A 14400-nucleotide genomic window follows, 5' to 3' on the forward strand; every position below is an offset into this window, starting at 1 on the left:
AAATATTAACATTAGGACCCAGGGAAGGGATGGGGGAAGTCAGGAGATTCAGAGTAATCTCGAAATTTGGATTTTGAAATGTTTTTTTGTGGTATGTTTATACTTTTGAAAATTAAATTTTAAAAATATTTTTAAAAATGAAATGTTAAGTTCATTAGCAGGATTAACTTAAACCAAACAGTTAAAATGAAACTTAAAAGGAAACCAAGGAGTAATTAATAATTGGATTAATGAAGAAAATGCAGTGTTATAAAATAGGGGGGAAAAGAAACCGCAAAAGGGGGGAAGTCAAAATATGTTTATTATAATATTGGATTTGTAAAAACTGAAAATTATATATATCTCAGATGAGCATGAAGCTGATGTTTATTATTCAAACTAATGTGTGAAAACACATCCAACATTTTTATACAGCAGTTAAATGTGCATGCAGTTTATGCATTTTTAAAGACTACTTTAAGAAAAGGAAAAAGTTTATATTTTACCCTTACATTGTTTCAAGATGGAAAAGGGACAATCATCATATACTAAAGAAGGGCTGCTTTAAACCAAGTGCCCAATGGTATCACAAAGACCAGATACTTCCTTACAGTTTTCTGCACATCATACCAAACATCATGCAAAGAGTTCAGCAGCATTATTCTTAAAATGTAATTTCTATTCTTAAAATGGGCATGTTAAATCCACTGAGAAAGTCCACTCTACTATGTACCCTCCTCCCCCGGTTACGTTGCTTTCATTTCCATCACTGGTAATAGAAAAGGTTTAATGGGATCAACAGGCCAAGTAGAACATCAAGTGTGCAGAAAAGAAAGAAAAAGACACATTGTGCATTTATGCAATATAGTTGTACTGGTTTGGATTCTCCTTGTCTCTTTCCATGTAGTCCCTGTCAATTAGCGACTCTATTCTCTTCTTAAGGTCAGTGGGCTGTGAAAGCAATTCAGGAAGTCAGTAATGATTTTTGAATATTTTTTGCATTAAAATATGTATATAATGATCATTCAGCTTTTACTTGATATCAGGCTCAACCCAATTCCTTCAAGTGGGTGTCACGGTTTGTAAACAGAAAGGGGTTAAGGGGATCATTCAGTTGTTTAGAGTGTGGTGCTGATAACACCAAAGTTGCAGGTTCAATCCCCCTATGAGGCAGTTGCATATTCCTGCATTGCAGGGGGTTGGACTAGATGATCCTCAGGGTACCTCCCAATTCTATGATTCCTAAGATTCACAACTCCATTCTATTTACATCACAAGTAGCTTCTTTGGATATGCACTCCACTATGTCCACAAAGTATTCCTATCCTGGAGGGCAAATTCTGACAACACACAGCATACAGATACATGTTTTGAGTGCTTAAAATGACAGCCATCCTAAATTATTCTGTACTGGAATTCTTTATCATTAGCTGACTAAATCTTTTGAAGTTGCCTCATCGGACATTATCAAAAACAAAACAATTTTTCACTTGAAAGTACTGTCACAATAAAAGTATTGTAGGAATAAATTACCGCCAACAAGTAAAGGAAGAACATCTATACCACACCTTTACTGGGAATTTCAGTTGGTTGTATACTTCAGACACAAGAAGATTGTGGCTCAAAGTCTTGCGCATTTTCATTATTCTCACAATTGCGGCATCAATTTGGTATTGCCGATCCTGAAATACCCTCTCTGTAGTGCTTGCTTGTTCTTCTACCTGCAGGAGCAGGAATTTGGAAAAGAAAGTATATCAGAAATTGAAAAAGCCTGTCTTTGCCATCCCTCAAGTGAATGGATTAATTTCAATCAGTAGTGTAGTGTGGGCGTGGACAGGATTTTTGTTGGGGGTGGGCAGGACTTCTGTTGGGGGGGCTGAACTGACGTGATTGGTCAATTAGCAAAGTATTTATATTGTTTTACTTGATCTGGGGGGAGATGCCCCCCCTGTGGCTATGTCCATGTAGTGTAGTTAATTTGGGTTGAGTGGATGAAATGGTATTGGTGTTCTTGGGGTACTACTTCTGATAAAACAAAAAAAATTCCTTCCAGTAGCACCTTAAAGACCAACTAAGTTAGTTCTTGGTATGAGCTTTCGTGTGCATGCACACTTCTTCAGATACACAGATACTTCAGATACTTCAGATGTGTATCTGAAGAAGTGTGCATGCACACGAAAGCTCATACCAAGAACTAACTTAGTTGGTCTTTAAGGTGCTACTGGAAGGAATTTTTTTTGTTTTGACTATGGCAGACCAACACGGCTACCCATCTGTAACTACTTCTGATAAGTAAGGCCCTCCCCTTAAAACCACATATGAGAGTCCTTGCTTGTCATCATTGTAAAGGGGGAAAGAATCCTTTAGACTCCATCCACCTCACCATTTCACTATGCAAACTTTTGAAATAAATGTACAGAGCCAGAGGCAATTATGCTGCTTAAGGTCACAGTCTTGTATCCTAAGACACCTACTTACGAACAAGCCATGTCTGTTCATCAAGGTCATCTTAAGAGGACTGTCTTTTGGTGTCCCCACCTACTGAGGTCAGGCAGGCAATGACTGAGGATTAGGCTCTCTGAGTAGGAGCACACTGGCTTTAGAGTAGGGTTTCCCAAACTTGGGTCTCCAGCTGTTGTTGGACTCCAACTCACATCATCCCTAGCTAGCAGGACCAGTGGTCAGGGATGATGGAAACTGTAGTCCAAAAACAGCTGGAGTGTCAAGTTTGGGAAACCATGCTTTAAAATACCCTTTCCATGACTGTGCCTATTCTCATGAGTTTTAAGAACCAGGTGAAAAAGTTTTAGTTTGTCCAGGTCTTTTCAATAGGATGCCATATTTTATTTAATGGATGCTTTTTGTAGTTGATTGTTCTTAGCCAAGTAAAAAGCAATACAATAAACAGGAGTTCTGCTAAATCAGACCAAAGGCCAGCTAGTCCAGCAAGGTGATCTCACAGTGGCAAACTGGATGCCTCTGGGAAGCCCAAAGCAGGACATGAGCACAACAGCCCTCTACCATTCAGAGCCCTCTACTGGTATTCAGAGGCATACTGCCTATGCTACTGGAAGTAGTACATAGTTCTCATGCCATTGACAGTAGCCACTGGCAACCTTAGCCTCCATAAATTTTCTAATCCCCCTTTAAAGCCATCCAACTTGGTGACTTACTATTACATTGATTCAAAAGGCGTTTTACAGTTTTATGACCTTTATACCTTTTTAATGCTGTACTGTTTAATTGTAAGCTGTCTTGAAAAGAAATTTAATTTAAAAGCAAGATTAAAAAAGATTTCCATAAAAGAAAGTCATTTTGGGGTCAATGGGAAGGCTACACATTTTACAATGTGTAAGGTCAGATCACTTCCTGGTGCAACTGGACATCTCAGAGACTCTTCCCCTCTGCAGGGAGGTGGAACCTATTCGGATGTTCCGCCCCCAACACTTAATGGATCCAAATAGCTTCCAGAGAGTGGTAGGGGATGTTTTATCCCATGTTGATGGCCTTTCAGCTGATTTCCTGGTGACCTGCTGGAATGCAGAGTTAACCAGGGCTATTGAATGTCTGGTTCCGAAGCGCCCTCTCCGATTGCATGGAGCCCGGACAGCCCTGTTGTTTCCCCCAGAGCTGAGGGCGATAAAACAATCATTCAGACGGCTAGAGTACCAGTGGCGGAAAACTCATTCTGAATCAGACCGGACACAGGTTAGAGATCAACACTGAGCCTACCAAGTGGTTATGGTGACGGCGAATAGGACCTTCTTCACCGCCTCTATTGCATCTGCAGAAAACAGCAGCAGGAGACTCTTTCAGATGGTTCACAATCTATCAGAACCACCTTCGTCATCGGGCCAGGTAGGGAAGCCAGGATCTCCTGCAATGCTTTTGCAAAGTTTTTTGCAGATAAAGTTGCTCAGATTCGGAAGGAGGCAGACTCCACCGTGGAAGCAGGGCCGAGGTGGGAGAGTGCTGGAGTCCTGTCTAGTCATATTATATGGGAACAATTCCAATCTGTTACCTCCAAGGATGTGGACAGGCTGCTTGGACGAGTGAAACCAACCACCTGTCTTCTTGATCCTTGCCCATCCTGGCTCATAAAAGCAAACCGGGAAGGGCTGGGCGATAGGCTCTGCGGGGTGGTGAATGCTTCCCTCTGCGAGGGAGCCTTCCCAGACCCACTGAAAGAGGTGGCCATTAAACCACTTCTTAAAAAAACATCTTTAGGCCCGGCCAATATGGCCAACTATTGCCCAGTCTCAAATCTTCCATTCTTGGGCAAGGTGATTGAGTGGGTGGTTGCTAAACAACTCCAAGCATGCCTGGAGGATGCAGACCATTTGGATCCCTTCCAGTCGGAATTCAGGCCTCATCATGGGACTGAAGCTGCCTGGGTCACTCTGGTTGAGGATCTCCTGTGGGCTAGGGACAAAGTTGAAAGCTGTTTCCTAGTTCTGCTGGATCTCTCAACAGCCTTTGATGCCATCGACCATAACATCCTTCTGGACCATCTAGAGGGGCTGGGAGCTGGGAGCAGTGGTTCTGCTCCTTTCTCCTGGGCCGTGTCCAGAAAGTGGTGTTGCGGGATGAGTTATCAGACCCCTGGGCTCTCACTTGTGGGGTGCCTCAGGGTTCCATCCTCTCCCCCATGCTTTTTAATATCTATATGAAGCTGCGGGGAGAGATCATCAGGGGGTTTGGGCTGGGTGTTCATCAGTACACAGATAATACCCAGCTCTACCTCTCTTTCAAATCAGAACCAGTGAAGGCGGTGAAGGTTCTGTGTGAGTGCCTGGAGGCGGTTGGAGGATGGATAGGGGCTAACAGATTGAGGATGAATCCTGAAAAGAAAGAAGTACTGTTTTGGGGGGACAGGGGGTGGGTGGGTGTGGGGGACTCCCTGGTCCTGAATGGGGTGACTGTGCCCCTGAAATACCAGGTACACAGCCTGGGAGTCATTTTGGACTCACAGCTGTCCATGGAGGTGCAGGTCAATTCTGTGTCCAGGGCAATTGTCTACCAGCTCCATCTGGTATGCTGGCTGAGACCCTACCTGTCCACAGACTGTCTCGCCAGAGAGGTGCCTGCTCTAGTTATCTCCCGCTTGGACTACTGCAATGCGCTCTACATGGGGCTACCTTTGAAGGTGACTTGGAAACTGCAATTAATCCAGAATGCTGCAGCTAGACTGGTGACTGGGTGTGGCCGCCGGGACCATATAACACCGTTCCTGAGAGACCTGCATTGGATCCCAGTACATTTCCGAGCACAATTCAAAGTGCTGATGCTGACCTTTAAAGCCCTAAACGGCCTCAGCCCAGTATACCTGAAGGAGCGTCTCCACCCCCATTGTTCAGCTTGGACACTGAGATCCAGTGCCAAGGGCCTTCTGGCGGTTCCCTCACTGTGAGAAGTGAGGTTACAGGGAACCAGGCAGAGGGCCTTCTTGGTAGTGGCACCTGCCCTGTGGCATGCCCTCCCATCAGATGTCAAGGAAATAAGCAACTATCCTACTTTCAAAAGACATCTGAAGGCAGCCTTGTTTAGGGAAATTTTTATGTTTAATGCTGTAATGTGTTTATAATATTTGATTGGGAGCTGCCCAGAGTGGGTGGGGAAACCCAGCCAGATGGGCAGGGTATAAATAATTTTTTAAATTATTATTATTATTATTATTATTATTATTATTATTATTATTATTATTATTATTATCATCATCATCATCATCATCATCATCATCATCACAACACCAAGAACAACTAAAAATATGTTCATCTGTAATTTAAACATTTGCAACAAAAAACAATTTCCATCCTCTTCCCTATCTTCCAAAAGACTGCTTGGCAACAGGAAGAAAATGGAAGTACAAGGAGATATTACAATAATTATGAGGGGGGAAAAATAGTATTCAAAAGCAGCTTCTCCCAGTTTAAATGGGTGCTGGATGGCCATAACCTTGAACAGATTAAATACTTCAGTTATCTAGGGCTCACATTCCATCATACAGGATCTTGGAAGCACCATTGGCAAACCTCCCTTCAAAAGGCGGAGATCACAAAGCTAGCCATACTCAGATTCTTTTTCACAAAGGGTGGCAAATGTGTTCCAGCATCCTTAAGGGTTTTCAACGCAAAACCTGTTTCCCAACTCCTGTACGCAACAAATGTCTGGCATAATGGGGACGTGCCTAAGCTAGACGGCTTTCAGGTAAAATTTCTACAATCTCTACTGCAGGTACTCAACTGTGTCCCCAACTCCATACTTATGTTAGAAGCTGGTGAATGCCCAATTTTAACTAAAGCATGGTGGGCTGCCCTAAAACATTGGCTCAGGATTGCAGTGTTTGATCTAGGGAAGGGTTTGTATCAACACCTGACCAATGAGGAGTTTGTCAGCAATTGACAGAAAACCATGGCTAGAAAAGTCACCTCTATTAGTCTGTCACCCCCCCCCCCCCCGCCAACTCTATTACCTGGTTATGAAGGCACCCTAAAGACGTTAAAGCAAAGATTATGGGATAATGCACACAGTGACTTGCGATCTCAATCACACACAGTCTGTAGTCCGCTGGCAGTAGGAGTACACTATGGGCATGTCTTTAAGTTAACACCTTATATTCAAAACCTGACAGTATCAAATTACCAAAGGTTATTCACCAAAGCCAGACTAAACGTTTTTCCTTCTGCAGTGTTGGATGGCAGGTTGAGAGGAGTTCCCTACCAGGACAGACTTTGCTCGTGTGCCCAAGACATCAGTTCTATAAAACATATTTTGCTGCACTGTGCGAAATACAAGCAATCCAGGGCTGAATTGATATTACCCTTGCTGGTACCTTTCCCGGGAAAATCAGAGGCTCACTATGTCAGGTTCCTATTGGAAGACCGGACATACGCTAGAACATTAGCAGTGGCAAACTTTGTCGGTGGTTGCAAGAACCAATGATCCCTAACTTTAAGTCTGAACAAAATGCTTGTTTAACCTGGAGGTAGGCTGTCTGAATTGTGTATTGCTTTGTAATGATTTGTTGGGTCTCTGGACTGTAATAAAGATTGATTGATTGACAACAATAAGCTACAGCTAACAAGTCACCCAGCATGCAACTCCTAGCCATAAAAACCTGAACCACTAAGCATTCAATGTAAATAGATACTTAACCAAAAGCTAGGGAAATAAAAAATCTAATTTAATGTACAAAATAGCTCACATTTCTTATAATGAGACAAGTACAAGTGTCTTGATGTCCCAATCTCAGGAAGAGAGGTTTTTGTAACCCATGCCCCTGGCATATAAAATGGTTCAGGATGACTCAAGCAGTATAAATTGAAAACTGGAGCCAAAATAATTGCCACTGAATTGCTTCTGGGTGATTCAGGGCACTGCCCAGGCACCCAGAAAATATACGACAGTAATCTGAAGGGAAAAAAGAACCAGAGACCGTTTCTTTCATCTGGATCTGATTGATTTTTATCCTGAATAGCTTATGTCTGAAGTCATCATTGCAAATAAATTTATCGCCATCTTCCACATCTTTGCCTCTGGGGCTTTTTGTTAGCACTCTGGCCTTGCCGCAGGCTAATGACTGGAGGGTTCGTCGAAGGTCTCCATCCTCTAAAACAGAAAGAGATGGTTTAGTTTTTTAGCCACTAGCACTCAGAAGCCACAAGGAACATCCAATACGGACCTATTCCAGTAGCTTGTTTTATCTCCTCTAAACTGAATTCTTCACCTTCGTTAAACATAAGCAGCACTAAAGTCTGGAACAATGAGACCTGTAGCTCTTTTTTGCCCTGTCAGGAACAAAAAAAAGTGATAAAAACACTTCTGCATTTACTTATAAAATGTAAATAATTTGTTTAACAATAGTTCTAGATCCATGCACAGGGAGGTCCTACACTTTGCAGTTATTTAACATTCATTCCATATAAAAGGAAATAATATCCATATGATAGCTGTGTTATCTTTATAGCAGAGTGCTTATACCTTAGGAAGACACTATGTGTAATCATGTTTGCCTTTTTAAACTACAGTTAAGAACTATATCTGATACACTTCAACCACAGTTTAGCATTGGCCATGAATTTAACCACGGTTAAATCTACATTGAGCAAACCCTTGTTAGGACAGTTTCCCTGATTCTCTAGCCAATCTGTTTGCAAGGTGATAAACAGATCTTTCTGGTGTTTCCCTATTTCCAAGACCAATTCAAAGTGCTGTTTTTAAAGCCTTATACAACTTGGATGTAAATACAAGTCCATGGTCACCCAGCAAAAAGGAATATTTTTTTGCAAATATATTTATGTAAGCCAATACAAATGGGCCCCTATTTACACCTGAAATTGGATAATTTTGATGGAACATGGAAAGTATTGTTCTTGGGGTGGATGGTTCATGAAAGGATGAAAGTTTCGTGAAAGGATGGATGTTTCATGCAAATGATAGCACAGGATGTTGGTGGCAGAACTGATGAAGAAACAAAATCAAATGAAATGAAATAAAGTAAGAACAATTCACAAAAGCTGAACAAAACCTAGAGACCAATATTTTAAAATGGGAATGACTACTTAAAAATCCCTGCTACATTCCACATCTACTAAATGGCTTCAACAAGTGATTAACAGTATACCAGAAAGCAAACAGTACCTCTTTAAATTCTGCTTTGAGTACGCAGTGTCCTAATGCTGATTGCCACTGTAGTTTCCTGCCACTGTGCTTTCCTAGATAAAATGTCTTGAATATCTCCTGCAGTTTTATCATCTAAAGAGAAGAGAGATATGAGCTTCAAGTACAGGGTTGCCATATTTCAAAAAAGGTTTGCTGAATTTTGTTCGGCAAAATTTCCTCATGTGCCATTTTTACACCTGAAAACCAGGACATGTCAGGAAGTTTCCTGACGTATGGCAAGTAAAAATAATCAACTAGTACAGTCTTATCTATGCTGAGCCATTAAAGGCTATCCCCTGCCTCCGGGTCTGGCCTTGACCGGATGGATACTGCAATCAACAGGGGAAACCCACATGACCTGAAGGTGTTGCTGTGTAATGCCAGGTCAATGATGAATAAAACCACTGCCATCCACGACCTGATTGTGGATGGAGGATTTGACCTGGCATGTGTGACAGAGACCTGGTTGGAGGAAGCAGATGGGCCTGTCCTTGCTGCCGCCTGCCCACCAGGTTTCTCTTACGCACAGCAACCCAGGTCATGTGGGCGGGGAGGGGGGGTTGCAGTGATTTTTAGGAAGTCATTAGTTTGCATCAGGCGTCCTACTGGGAAGACCCAGTTTTCTGAGTGCATGTTCTGGAAGTTGGGCAATAGGGGCAGTACAGGATTCCTTTTGGTGTACCGACCTCCCCGCTGCACCAAGGATTCCCTGTCCGAGCTGCTTCAGGTCGTGGCGGATGTTCTCCTGGAGACACCTAGTTTGGTTGTCCTAGGGGATTTTAACATCCATGCCGACACGACCTTACAAGGGGCCGCTCGGGACTTCGTGGAAAGCATGGCCTCCATGGGGCTGTCCCTGAATAAGTTGGGCCCAACTCATAGTCATGGACATGCCTTAGACCTGGTATTCACCTCTAGTGACGTGGGTGATCTGACACTAAGTAAAAGTGAAACCAAAGAAGTGCCATGGTCAGATCACTTCCTGGTGCAACTGGACTTCTCCGCGACCCTTCCCCTCTGCAGGGAGGTGGGACCAATTCGGATGGTCCGCCCCTGCCACTTAATGGATCCAAATGGTTTCCAGAGAGTGGTAGGGGATGCTTTATCCCATGTTGATGGCCTTTCAGCTGATTCCCTGGTGGCCCGCTGGAATGCGGAGTTAACCAGGGCTATCGACTATCTGGCTCCGAAGCGCCCTCTCTGATTGCATGGAGCCCGGACAGCCCCGTGGTTTTCTTCGGAGCTGAGGGCGATGAAACAATCGCTGAGACGGCTAGAGCGTTGGTGGCAGAAAACTCACTCCGAATCTGACCGGACACAGGTTAGAGCTCAACGTCGAGCCTACCAAGTGGCGATAGCGACGGCGAAGAAGACTTTCTTCACCGCCTCTATTGCATCTGCAGAAAATAGTAGCAGGAGACTCTTTCAGGTGGTTCACAATCTATCAGAACCACCTTCGTCATCGGGCCAGGTAGGGAAGCCAGGATCTCCTGCAATGCTTTTGCAAAGTTTTTTGCAGATAAAGTTGCTCAGATTCGGAAGGAGCTAGACACCACCGTGGGAGCAGGGCTAGGGCGGGAGAGTGCTGGAGCCCTGTCTGGTCAAGTTGCATGGAATCAATTTCAATCCGTTACCCCCGAGGATGTGGACAGGCTGCTTAGACGCGTGAAACCAACCACCTGTCTCCTTGATCCTTGCCCATCCTGGCTAATAAAAGCAAGCCGGGAAGGGCTGGGCGATGGGCTCTGCGGGGTGGTGAATGCTTCCCTCTGTGAGGGAACATTCCCAGATCCGCTGAAAGAGGCGGTCATTAAACCGCTTCTTAAAAAACCATCTTTAGACCCGGCCAGTATGGCCAACTATCGCCCAGTCTCAAATCTTCCATTCTTGGGCAAGGTGATTGAACGTGTGGTTGCTGAACAACTCCAGGCACGCCTGGAGGATGCGGACCATTTGGATCCCTTCCAATCAGGGTTCAGGCCTCATCATGGGACTGAAACTGCCTTGGTCGCACTGGTTGATGATCTCTGGCGAGCTAGGGACAAAGGTGAGAGTTGTTTCCTAGTTCTGCTGGATCTCTCAGCGGCCTTTGATACAATCGACCATAACATCCTTCTGGACCGTCTAGAGGGGTTGGGAGCTGGGGGCACTGTTATACAGTGGTTTCGCTCCTTCCTCCTGGGCCGTGTTCAGAAAGTGGTGGTGGGGGATGAGTGTTCAGACCCTTGGGCCCTCACTTGTGGGGTGCCTCAGGGTTCCGTCCTCTCCCCCATGCTTTTTAACATCTATATGAAGCCGCTGGGAGAGATCATCAGGGGGTTTGGACTGGGTGTCCATCAATATGCAGATGATACCCAGCTCTACCTCTCTTTCAAATCAGAACCAGTGAAGGCGGTGAAGGTCCTGTGTGAGTGCCTGGAGGTGGTTGGAGGATGGATGGCGGCTAATGGATTGAAGTTGAATCCTGACAAGACAGAAGTACTGTTTTTGGGGGACAGGGGGCGGGCTGGTGTGGAGGACTCCCTGGTCCTGAATGGGGTAACTGTGCCCCTGAAGGACCAGGTGCGTAGCCTGGGAGTCATTTTGGACTCACAGCTGTCCATGGAGGCGCAGGTCAATTCTGTATCCAGGGCAGCTGTCTACCAACTCCACCTGGTACGCAGGCTGAGACCCTACCTGCCCGTGGACTGTTTCGCCAGAGTGGTGCATGCTCTAGTTATCTCCCGCTTGGACTACTGCAATGCGCTCTACGTGGGACTACCTTTGAAGGTGACTCGGAAACTACAGCTAATCCAGAATGCGGCAGCTAGACTGGTGACTGGGGGCGGCCGCCGAGACCACATAACACCGGTCTTGAAAGACCTACATTGGCTCCCAGTACGTTTCCGAGCACAATTCAAAGTGCTGGTGTTGACCTTTAAAGCCCTAAACGGCTTCGGCCCAGTATACCTGAAGGAGCGTCTCCACCCCCATCGTTCTGCCCGGACGCTGAGGTCCAGCGCCGAGGGCCTTCTGGTGGTTCCCTCATTGCGAGAAGCAAAGCTACAGGGAACCAGGCAGAGGGCCTTTTCGGTAGTGGCGCCCGCCCTGTGGAACGCCCTCCCATCAGATGTCAAAACGATAAACAACTACCTGACATTCAGAAGACATCTTAAGGCAGCCCTGTTCAGGGAAGTTTTTAATGTATGATATTTTAGTGTTTTTTGGTTTCTATGGAAGCCGCCCAGAGTGGCTGGGGAGACCCAGCCAGATGGGCGGGGTACAAATAATAAATTATTATTATTATTATTATTATTATTATTATTATTATTATTATTATTGGTCAAAATCAGCACTTTGAATTGGGTCCGGAAGCTATTTGGAAGCCAGTGCAGTCAGGCCAGGATTGGTGTGAGATGATCAAACCGTCTTGTCCCAGTGAGCAACCTGACTTTATTTTAAAAAGTCACCTTTATCCCAAATTGTTCCTTTAACCATTTTTTTTAAAGTACAATAAGTTTTAATCTTTTTGTATAGTGTTGCAACTACAAAGGGAGAGGCCCACAAATTACTTACTTAAACTATTTAACTTAAGTAATTCTCCCCAAATATGCCAGAGGTTTCTTGGCAATTTGTCTAAGTTTTCCAATTATTAGATAAAGAAGTTTTAATTTTAATCAGTAGTATATAGCAGTGGTTTTCAACCAGCGTGCCGTGGCTCCCTGGGGTGCCTTAAATGATGGTCAAGGGTGCGTGCAACGGGCAACACTGGCCTCTCTCCCTCTTTCTTCCCCTGTCTCCTCTGATGACCTCTCGTGTCTTTGCCTCCGAAATGCTTGCACAGTTGTTTGTTGCAGTAGCCCTGGCTACAAGCAACTGGTACCTCTGGGGCTGACCAGGGGATGTTGGTTGCCAGAAGCTGAGGCAACCTTGGAATAAACAAGCAAGTGGGTGAGGGAGCCCAGCCAGCCAGTCCACCAGCCCCTGCTGTTGGGAATGGACAGACAAGTGTGAGGCCGGGCAGGTAGGCAGGCACCGTGCTAGCCTTTCTTGTACTTGCTGTGTGCAAGGCCTACCAGGGAGCGGAGTGCCCAGTGCTGAAGGGGAGCCTTTCCACCATGCAGGCCCAGCAGCACCCACTGCTGCCACCCAAGGTAAGGTGCTGTCCTCAAGTTCATCTTTGGCCAGTCTCTGTTGGGCTACTAAGGCTGGGAGCATCCTCTTCCCAAGCCCCTGTGGCAGTGTGAGGAAGCACCTCTCTTTGGGGGGGGGGGGGCGGCTCAAAGACCAGGGGCAGAAGCAGTGGCTGCCCAGACGACTCCCAAGGACAAGGGAGAGGAGAGGAGTGAACACTCCAAAAGGGAGGGTGTTGGGAAAAGAGTGAGAGGTTGTTCGCTCTGCAGGCAAGGGGCGACATAACTGGGCTCCTGAGCCCCACAGGGGTGCCGCAGGAAGTATGCAGTGTTAGGGAATCATTCTGGCAGAAACAAGTAGACAGTTTCTAAAATGTTCCAGGTTTCCTTTATATATGGGAGTGGCACTCTGAGCTTAATTAGCATCAGCTGGAAGTGCCAATATGAAGAAAACCACACCACTTCGTTTTTGCAGATGCCTGATGGCAGATGTCTGACAGAAGAGTAAAGGTAAAGGTAAAGGGACCCCTGACTGTTAGGTCCCATCGCGGATGACTCTGGGGTTGCAGCACTCATCTTGCTTTATTGGCCGAGGGAGCCGGCGTACAGCTTCCGGGTCATGTGGCCAGCATGACTAAGCCGCTTCTGACGAACCAGAGCAGCGCACAGAAACGCTGTTTACCTTCCCGCCGGAGCGGTACCTATTTATCTCCTTGCACTTTGACGTGCTTTCGAACTGCTAGGTTGGCAGGAGCAGGGACCGAGCAATAGGAGCTCACCCCATCGTGGGGATTCGAACCACCGACCTTCTGATCGGCAAGCCCTAGGCTCAGTGCTTTAGACCACAGCACCTGCCTGTAAAATCTGCTGAAGGACTGTTCCTGTAATTTACGGCGTGTGGGAGATAAGAGAGCATTTGTTTGAAAGTGTGCTGTTAATTGCAGTTTATTTTAACAGTCGAAAATATATTTGCTACCGTAATGTTTCCACAGAGTTTGTGAGTCATCTTTAAAACAACTTCTGTTATTGTCCACTGCTTCTGGGAAGATTAAGATTGCTCTGCTAAACAGTTTAAAGAGGTTTTACCTAAAAGTGTGTGGATGGTAACCTCTAATGGTTAAGGGAGCCATAGACTCAAAAAGGTTGAAAACCTCTGGTCATCAGTATCAAACAAGAGTAATAAAAAGTTGTTCCATTTTGGATGTGTTGTCCAGCTATCTTACCTCTGATGGCAGGTGGACCTCCATAGGCACGTAGGTTGGCCAATATCCCATAGTCAAGATATTCACTGTGAGTTCAGTGTTACCAGGTACATTCTGATTTTGCATATACTACAGCAGAATCAAAGTGACAGAATAACCATATGAAACTACAAACAAGTTAAAGGCACTGTTAACTGCACACCTCACATCAAATCAGTATTTGGATTCTGTCGTCCCTCCAAGGAGCTTAGGGTAGCATAAATCAAATCCCCACCTTTAATCCTTACAACCACCCTTAGATTAGCTGAGAGATGGAAACTGGGCCAAGGTCATCCTGTGAGTTTCTGAGTTTGGGGAAATTCAAACCCAGGTTTCTCCAGCCAGATTTCCTTATCTAGTGCTCCACCATTCCACCCAATAACAAAGAGCTATAAGAGCATTACCAA

At 45.2% G+C, this 14400-nt stretch overlaps 1 protein-coding gene across 4 annotated transcripts in view; it reads right to left on the bottom strand.

The window, feature by feature from the left end:
• Positions 1 to 343: 343 nt before the first annotated feature.
• Positions 344 to 14400, bottom strand: part of LOC144326398 (cullin-4B) — a 163655-nt gene continuing 149598 nt past the window's right edge. For all 4 annotated transcript variants that reach the window (XM_077922972.1, XM_077922971.1, XM_077922970.1 and 1 more), the window contains 6 exons: positions 13976 to 14083; positions 8620 to 8733; positions 7661 to 7766; positions 7415 to 7587; positions 1548 to 1700; positions 344 to 930 (listed from right to left, as the gene is read on the bottom strand). In XM_077922972.1, coding sequence (XP_077779098.1) covers positions 835 to 930; positions 1548 to 1700; positions 7415 to 7587; positions 7661 to 7766; positions 8620 to 8733; positions 13976 to 14083 — 750 coding nt within the window. In that variant the 3' untranslated portion in view covers positions 344 to 834. The remainder of the gene's footprint in view (positions 931 to 1547; positions 1701 to 7414; positions 7588 to 7660; positions 7767 to 8619; positions 8734 to 13975; positions 14084 to 14400) is intronic.

This window comes from Podarcis muralis, chromosome W (genome assembly GCF_964188315.1).
Source record: "Podarcis muralis chromosome W, rPodMur119.hap1.1, whole genome shotgun sequence".
Taxonomy (NCBI): domain Eukaryota; kingdom Metazoa; phylum Chordata; class Lepidosauria; order Squamata; family Lacertidae; genus Podarcis; species Podarcis muralis.